The 9,802-nt window shown below is 35.9% G+C and overlaps 1 protein-coding gene across 1 annotated transcript; it reads left to right on the top strand.

The window, feature by feature from the left end:
* Positions 1–2,649: 2,649 nt before the first annotated feature.
* LOC137717755 (bZIP transcription factor 53-like) lies at positions 2,650–3,652 on the top strand. Its single transcript, XM_068457223.2, has one exon. It carries the CDS (start codon positions 2,725–2,727, stop codon positions 3,325–3,327), a length of 603 nt encoding a protein of 200 aa, XP_068313324.2. The 5' UTR covers positions 2,650–2,724; the 3' UTR covers positions 3,328–3,652.
* The last annotated feature ends 6,150 nt before the right edge of the window (positions 3,653–9,802 follow it).

Below are 9,802 nucleotides of genomic sequence, written 5' to 3'. Positions count from 1 at the left end.
GAAGACATAGAGCAAGGAACCTATCAAAATTTCCCATAGCTTCTCCGAACTTGGATAGGATAAATAAATGTGGCTTGCCACCCGTTGTCCTCCTTTTGTGCATAAAAAGTTGAGGAGGGTTAGAGTGACACATGTTCTTTACTCTTTGGAGATGCCCTAATATTTTCCATGGACACGTTTACCTTTGAGGTCATGAATCACCTTAATCTGAGGAGCTCATGAACTGCCACAGCCGATTGTCCATTACGTATATATGGTGCCCTAGACTTGCCCTAGACTCATAGGACACTTTTATTCAAGCCACAAGCCATTATAGGGTATGTGGTCCTCAATAATCTAGTTGAACTGGCTTGTGACATGCATATATGTACGTCAATTTGTAAAGTCTGATGGAACTAAAGATTCGTTGGATACTAATCCATGTGATAGGCATCGTCAAGAATCAACTGTGAGCCCGGCCATTAGGGCTCTCTGTACACAAAAGCAAAAGCAACCAATTCAAATCTCCTTTTTCTTCACCAACAATATTTCTTTTGATTTGTTGTGGTACTTCGCTTTTTGATCTCTCCTGCTTTCACATGGATTGCTCAAACTTTATAATTTTCTTCTGCCAAATATGTCGCAACTATGCAACCTCCATGCCACTATTCCATTTTATAATTTCCAAGAATGGTAATTTCCCTTTGACATTTTCTACCAAACAAGTAATGTGGGCATCTTTCTTTTGCTTTGTTTCATTCACCAGTTAAACAGCCAAGACTGGGAACAATTTTTTTTTAAGGGTATCACGATCACATGAGGCCTACTAATCCTCCTCCTCCTCCCAAGCCTTAGATATAAATCATGGCAGATGCGATACAAAAGATGAAAGCTGTCTAGATCTCCCTAAATTACAACCAATACTTTGGACACACAACAAAAGTAATGTGGGAGTTGCAGCTTTGCCATTAAGTAATCAACCGAATTTGCATTTCCCAAACCAGTTAATTAATTATAAGGGGCACATATATATATGATCAACAACCTTATAAAGCCAGATTTATATGCTATATATGTGCATGCTTGCTCTAAACCATCAAATTGTCTAATCAACATGGAAAGAAAAGGCTGGATTCTAAATAATTTGTTTCGGAAAGTGGAAAAAAGAAGACTTCAAAATTTTGTTCTGCTTAAGCTAAATTTGTTAGAAATGCACTACTTATGTGGAAGGACTTATAAAATGACATCTGAACTTTCAAGTCATTTGTTCAGTTTCTTTGTAGCCCATTTGTAATCAACTAGAGAACATTTGTAGTGTTTGAATAGCTCATTGTAGTCTTCTCGCGATGTTTTTCAACCTCTCTTAGAAATAAAATCTTAGATTTGAAACTTGGAATGGCCTCCATATCCAAACATAATATAATAGATCTTATATCATTTGAGCTATCTCAAATAACTCTATAATTTTAACTTTATTGACAGCATTATTTGTACTTTTTTAAGGGGATGCAGAATACTATTGGTTTACTACTTTTTACCTTTCTTTTTAACTCCAATTCACTGGAACTACCGACTCTCTACTCCAGAAACCATATAGAATCCCATGAAAGTTGGAACACATAAAAGAGAATCCCATGAACCCCCGACCCAGCGTCCCTTCAAAGCAAATACACATGTAGTACGTAACATGATAATTCTATAATCTCCATTCATACATCAACCTTGCAAAAATTCAATACAATCTAAAATTATTTGCCTATTTAATTATCAAGATAAAATTTCATTGTTTCTTATATAATAAAATAATCGTTAATTTCTTTGAATCCAATTAGGTATCTTAAACATTTCCGGTTTAGTTAATATTTTGCAAATATGATCTATAAAGTACAACTTGAAAAATAGACAGTTCGGATAGTTAAAGTTCGATATAGTTTAAATCCCACAACTAATTCTTATTTTTATAAAAAATAGGGATTCTTTCTATTAAAAAAATTTCTCTGTATATATATATCTCCACTATTTTTCAATAGAAACCCAATTCATCATCTTCTATTATTGTTGGACGCCCATAATTCACGCAACATTAAAATATAACCAGGCCCTGTCACTATGTCATTACAGTTTACCCCCATAAAAATCGGAACTACTCGTCCCACAGCTAAAAGCAAATGGGACGTCACTTTGTAGTGTTCGTCGCTGATTGGTTACACTTCTCCATTAATCATTACATTATTGTTTCTGATCAATCAACAATCGGCTTGGTGCTCCAGACCCTCGGCACTCATATATCTCAGCTTTGGCTTGCTCAAGCCCAGCCAAACCCTAGTTCTCACGTCATCAAACCTCCTAACCATTGGCTCCCACGCGTTTTTCATATGGGCTATTGACACGTGTCCTTAGTGGATCCCAGCTAGTCTCTTGTTTCTTCGTGACTAAGCTTAAATATCGAGTTTTTTTGGGGACCCACCGACGGCTACGTCACACCAAGTGTGGTCCTTTAGAACCCTAAGGCCCCTCGCTGTATAGTGCCACCTGACTCAAAAGCAAAGCCCTGTACATATACGGCTTACTTAAGCAATACGGTTCTGGACAAAAGTACCCTTGGTAACCCAACTTAATTTCACCAATTGGTCACTCAGGTTTGGCTTTAAATCTGAAGCCCCAACGCTTCGTTCCTTCCCTTTCCTCCTCCCCCCTCTCGCTCTGTCTAAATTACAAGTTCAGAGAGTTTTTGTTGTAGCAACCATGTTGTCTGCTGTTCCAGCCATGCTTCCCTCTGACTCCCTCCTCCATTTTCCCACTTTCGACGGGGGCTTTACCCCCGGCGGTTTCACCCCGTGGGATTGCTCGGAGCATTTTCCGGCAATCCCATCACCAATACCCGTGATCTCAACCCTAAGTTCATCTCTGGTTCAGTCTCCCAAAACAGTAATTTTGAGTTCTGGTTCGGATGACGCCCCGAACCGGCCGGACCGGACCCATGACAATGCAAAGTCATGCCAAAATGACGACTCGAACCGTACAGTTTCGGTGGCAGACGAGCGGAAGAGGAGGCGGATGATATCGAACCGGGAGTCGGCCAGGCGGTCACGGATGCGAAAACAAAAGCACATAGAAAACCTAAGGAACCAGGTGAACCGGCTTAGGGTTGAGAACCGGGAACTGAACAACCGGTTGAGGATCGTTTTGTACCATTTTCAGCTCGTACGGACAGACAACGATAGGCTCCGATCCGACCACGTTATGCTCCTGCAGAAATTGTCCGACATACGTCGAATTCTGGTTTTCCGGCAGCACTTGTCTTCTGCATGGCCATGCGATACCATTATTCCACAACAAACCCCATAATTAATTAAGTAATTTATTAGACTAGTACTAGTAATATTATAAGTAGCAAAAAAACCTAATTAATTTCTCAAAACAAGAACAATGAGCCATGCGCCTCTCTCCCTCTCTTCCCTCTCCCTCTGTAAATTATATATAAAAGCTGCTAAGTGAATGGTGGCGTTATGTCTTATGGTGAATGGTGATTTTTGCAAAAAGGAAAAAGTAGGTTTTGGAAAATCATGGTTTTCGTGTGGAAAACCTTTTGGGTTATTTACAATATATTTTGTAAAAATATTAGGCAACTAATGTTTTGTTTATGGAAGCATTTTGTAGTATTGTTTTTTTATTATTTTTTTTTTGGAATTACCAAGTCTCAATCGTTTTTTTGTTTTTTTCTTCCTTTCCACTACGTACCAGTCCACTTTCGTACGTAAGGCTACAAATTAGTGTCGGTCGCGCACAAATAATTCCCTCTCTATGCAAAACGCTGAAACGTGCCAATGTGCTGCCAATGTTTTTCCATTTTATATCGTGCAGATTGGGTTTCATAAGTTAATTAATAATACTATGATGTTGGAGCTCTTTTGGATAATTGGTATGCACGAGAGCACTAAACTTGAAATGGACGAACGGGAAAAGAAATTACAAAGTTGCAAACGAATCTCTTCAAAGAATAAAAGAAATTACAAACGAATATTCTAAAGGGTTAATATTGTCTTTAAAACATATAGACCACTTCAACAATAAATAGAGATGCCAAAATCAGTAGTCAAGCAATAAACTATTACTTTTTAAGGAGTTCACTTTTTGAATAGTGAACAATGTCTTTTACTCATTTAGGGGAATGTTGGTTATCAAGCATTCAAAATGCAAATCCAATGAAATTAAGGAAGAATTATTCATACTTAGCAATATTTTTGTTTTTCCCTTGTTGTGTTATCATACACTCATCTAATATTAATCGCACAATTTCTTACAAATGATATCCACTTATGTTTGTTTATATAATGATCATTGTTACAAATGGTGGATTGTCTTGGTGATTAGGGTGTTTTTTTAATTAACTGTGTTACAAGTTCAAACCCTCTCACTTCGGCTCCTTAAAAATAGAAATATTGCTTGTATTAAATATATGTCTATGGTGATAGAACAACCAATACTTACCTAACAATATTTGTTCGTTCGAGAATTTGAAGAAATAATTAGCGGTTAGGATTCAGAATTTATTAAGAGTAATAACATCATCATACTATGTAATTTAGTATTTATCGTATTAGTCAATAATTACAATCGAAACTTCAATTTTCACATCTAAAATTGGTTAGTCCACCCACTAGTTAATAGAAATTTCTATTACTAAAACAGCTATTAAGTAATTTTCAAAAAAAAAATTTCACCAACATAAATCCAACAAATTAATATGAAATGGCAAGAAAAAAGGAAATAAAAGAAAACTCATGGACTTCAGTGTAACAAATGTGTCTCTAAGATAGTCATTATTCTATATTCTTCTTTTTACATATATTCAAATTTTAATCTTAAGCAAGTACATACCTTCACTCTCTTGAATTGATTGATTTTGGATTAAGTGCAAAGAAAATGAGAGCTTTGGTGGAAAAATAAAGTGATTAAGGACTTTAATACTATATTTTGAGGAGAAGGGGGCCACAAAGTTTTTTTTTCTCTGAATTTTTTTATGAGAAGTTGTGTTCAGTGATGCAATCCAATCAGTGTATCACAAAAAAGAATGAGGATCCTCTTTGGATACTCTTTGTGAGGATTTCGAGAATCCTCCAATAATGTCCGTTAATCGTACATTGTGCGGCCAGTTTTTGGCAGGTACTGTTTATATTTAATTTTAAATAAAAAATATAAATAATTTATGACCACACGATGTACGATGAACGAACATGATTAGAGAATCCTTAGGATCCTCACAAAGTGGATATGGAGAAAATCCTCATTCCACAAAAAAAAGGGAGCCATCATGACCCCATATTAAGTACGCTTTATTGAGTAAAACTTTACATTTAAAAGCAACACAGACAGAAGATAAACCTTCTTACCTTTTACTTTTCTCTCGTTTATTTGGTGACAAATTGTGCTATGCTACTGAGATGACACTTCACTATGTTTGTAGTCTATAACAAGTGGTGGGCAAATCCCCCAATCTCTCAACAAAACTGATCAAACCGAATAGGCTGGTACACTTTGATCTGCTCTCCCCTTATAATTTCAAAATTGATAACAGTATAGGATCAATGGATGAAATAGTGCTATGTGTCAATAGATTACATAGTCTGTTATAAGTTTGTTAGAGTGTTAGCTTAGCCTATAAGGCATTACAATGTATACATATAGTGTAATGTACTCTTTGTAAGATCATTGCGTTAATACAGAAATTCTTTCTTCTTCCTCAAGTCTAATACTTTCTCTCTCTAAAAATCTCTTATTGTTAAACATTACTGCAACACTCTCTGTTGCTTTACATGGTATCAATTGCTGGAAAAGCTTTGGCTTTACAGTTCTCTAATCTTGGTTTTGTTGCTTCCGCTCCCTCAACAGAGTTTGAATTTTGGATTCCTATTTCTTCAACCTTGTGCTTTCTTCTGATGTTAGGGTTTCTGTTCTTCCTCAATTCTACGAAAATCTCTTCTTTCTGTCACGCACTCCAGGTGTTTAATTATATTTCTCAGTCAATCTGTGTCTGCTGAATACAATACCATTCGATCTATCATCAGGGGAAGAGAAAATGTCATTTCCATTGAAGATATGAGGTTCCAGTTGCTTGCTGAAGAGGCAATGGTGGAGAATACTTCTATTACTCCTTTCTTGATTGCAATGGTTGCTCGAAACAATGAAGCTGCTCTAAAAGGGTCATCTTTCTCTATTCAAGGCAGTTTTGGAGGATCATCCTTCTCCAATTAAGGGAATCACTATTCTTCTGAGGGTCTTCAAATGGGGGATCTTATGGAAATCAAGCTACTTACTTCAAGAATAGTTACAACAAGAACAAGGGTAAAGGGAAATACAACTACAGTTCTAATTACAGATTTGGAAATTCAAGAAATGGATATAATAATGTTGTTCCTGGCATACTTAGTACTCATCCATAATCTCAATCAAATCCACCTGTCAATTTTATGGCAAGTATGGACATTTAGCAGACATTTGTTGATTCAGAAATGCTGAGCTTATCATTGAAGGATGTTAAATCTATGGCAAGAATAATCATAGTGCTTAGTTTTATCATTTCAGGAATGCCAATGTCTCTCAATCTTCTTCTTAGATGATTGCAATGCATGTGGCTCCATATACACCTCCTATGAGTCTTAATTCTTCTTCTCAACAAATTTGGCTCACAAATTTAGGAGCAGCCAATCATATGACTGCTGACTTGCAGAATCTATCCATGTCTACAGCATATCCAACATTTGAGACTATACAAACTGTTAATGGTGCAGGTTTACCAGTATCTCATATTGGTTCTTCTATCTTTCATACTCCAATACAACCCTTGAAATTGAATTCAGTCTTATATGTATCAAAAATTACACAAAATTTACTTTCAGTGCACAAGATGTGTTTGGATAGTAATTGCTGGCTAATCTTTAAGGCTTTTGACTTTTAGATTCAGGACAAGGCCACATAGAGGATTATATGCCGAGGACAGTGCAGTAATGAGTTGTATCCAATTTTCATTGTCAAATTCATCTGTTATGCGTCAGCAAGCATTCAAGGCTGCAATTCTTGAACAGCAAGTCACAACAAGTCTCTGGTATAGCAAATTAGGTCATCCTTCTAACTATATTGTATCCACCATCTTGAGAAAGTTAAACATGGTAGCTTAACATGATATTTCTCCACTGTTATGTCGGTCATATTTAGAAGGAAAATTTAGCAAATTGCCATTCCCTACATTTGTTTCTAAATCTATAATGCCCTTTCAAGTTGTACACAATGATGTTTGGGGACCTGCTTCTTGTAATTCAATACATGGCTACAGGTATTATGTGACATTCATTGATGAATGCACTAGATATTGTTGGATATTCCCATTACATAATGAAAGTGAAGTTTGTTCTCTATTCATTGGCTTCTATCAGTTTATTTTAAATCATTTTGCAATTTCAATTAAAGTTTTGCAAAGTGATAAAGATAAGAATATATAAGCAAAGTCTTCCCAAAATATTATGTTAGTTAAGAAAATTAGTCAACAACTATCATGTCCTCATACCCTAGAGCAAAATGGGTCAACAGAGAGGGAACATAAACACATTGTTGAAACCAAAATTACATTGTTATAAACTACTTCACTGCCATCTTCTTTTTGGTCATTTGCTTGCCAAACTGCAGTGTACCTCACAAATAGAATGCCATCTTCCACTTTGAACAATAAATCCCCTTTTGAAGCACTGTTTAATTCTAATCCTGAAATTCAACATCTCAAAGTTTTTGGTTGTTCTTGTTTCCCTTTATTAAAGCCATACAACAACACACTGCAACAAAAAGCAACCAAACGTATATTTCTAGGTTATGCTTCTAAATACAAGGGATATATATGTTTTGAGATTACAAGCAAGAGGGTATATAAATCTAGACATGTCATCTTTGATGAGTTTGATTTCCTATATCTTCATCTGTTTAGAAAGTCATTTACTGGAGTGTCATTACAACCTTCTCAATTACAACCTGTAAACCCATCATTAGTCTTTGTCACCAATTCAAATGTTATTGTAGCTATACCACATATGTCACCACCACTTGTGTTACAATCCATACCTCAATCTAGCTCAATTACTACTAGTGATACTTCATTACAACAATCAAGTTCAATAGTTCAAATTGAAGGCTCCTGCTCTCTAATTCATACTGTAGATTCAAATTAGCCCATTACTGTCACTTTTCAGTCCTTCTAATTTGATATCCCTGTGGTACCTGAGTTTTAACCAGAAAGTTTACATGTAATCTTGCCTATTCCAACCTTAGACTTGCATCCTATGCAAACAAGGTCACAAAATGGAATTTCAAAGAAAAGGCATTTCTCTCATTAACTTTTCCAACTACTGAAGTGGATTTATCTTAGATTAAACCATTAACTTACAAGTATGCTCTAAAATCCCTAGTTTGGTATAGTGCAATGCAAAAAGAGCTGGCTGCACTACACTCTTATGGAACTTGGTCACTTGTTTCTCTTTATTCCAATAGAAACTTAGTAAGGTTGTAAATGGGTATTCAAGATTAAAAAAAAAAATGTAGATGGTAATATTTCTAGGTATAAGGCAACATTGGTTGCCAAGAGGCTGGAATTAATTATAGGGAGACTTTTAGTCTAGTAGTAAAGCCAACAACAGTGGGATTGGTTCTGGCATTAGCATCATACTTTGGTTAGTCCATAAGATAACTTGATGTCAAAAATGCATTTCTTCATGTCATTTTGTAGGAAAAGGTGTATATGGCACAACTCCTAAGGTTTGTTGATTCACAACATCCTTCCTTGGTATGCAAGTTACATAAATCTCTATATGGTTAAAATAGGCCCCCAAGGCATGGAATGAAAGATTCACAGCCTTTTTGCCTTCATAAGTTTTTCAGTCCACATGTGTAGATTCTTCTCTGTTTTTGAAACATGTTGGTGATGCTATAGTCATTCTCCTTTTGTATGTTGTTGACATCATTGTTACAGAAAGTGTAACTCTTGCAATCAGTGAAATAATTCAAGCTCTAGCAACTAAGTTTAATCTACTTAAAAAAAACTGAAATGCATGAATCCAAATCATGTGCCACTCCCTGCTTGCCTTCTCACAAGTTACTTAAAAATGATGGAGTTCCCTATAATAACCCTGAATTATATAGAAGTGTGGTAGGTGCATTGCAATACCTTACATTTACAAGGCCATACATTGCCTTTTCAATTCATCAAGTGTGCCAGTTCATGCATTGTCCAATGGAATCTCATTTTCTTGCTATGAAAAGAATTTTAAGATACTTGAAGGGCACATAAACTTAATATATTCAATTTGCCAAATGAGCATTGGATCTACATACCTTCAGTGATGCTGACTGGGCTGGAGATCCTAATGATAGGAGGCCAACAACAGGCCTTTAGTGTTCTTGGGATCTAATCATATCTCTTGGTCCTCAAATAAGCAAAACACACTCTCTAGGTCCTCAACTGAGGCTAAATATCATGTTGTTGCTTCCACTGCAACAAAAATTGACTAGATTCAACAGTTACTTGCTTTATTGTAGCTTCATGTCCTATTGCCTTCAACATTGTATTATGACAATTTGTTTGCAATTGCTCTCACATGTAATCCAATGATGCATCAAATAACAAAACACATCGAAATTGATGTTCATTTTGTTCAAGTAAGAGTTGCTAAACAACTGATTCATATGCAGTTTGTCTCATCCAATGAACAATTTGCTAATATATTGACAAAAGGATTATCTACACCATTGTTCCATACTCATTGCTGCAATCTCAGGCTTG

Source organism: Pyrus communis, chromosome 15, assembly GCF_041283825.1.
Source record: "Pyrus communis isolate YQ-2024b chromosome 15, ASM4128382v1, whole genome shotgun sequence".
Taxonomy (NCBI): Eukaryota; Viridiplantae; Streptophyta; class Magnoliopsida; order Rosales; family Rosaceae; genus Pyrus; species Pyrus communis.
The sequence above is the reverse complement of the archived record's forward strand: the minus strand, read 5'-3'. Positions and strand labels throughout refer to the sequence as shown.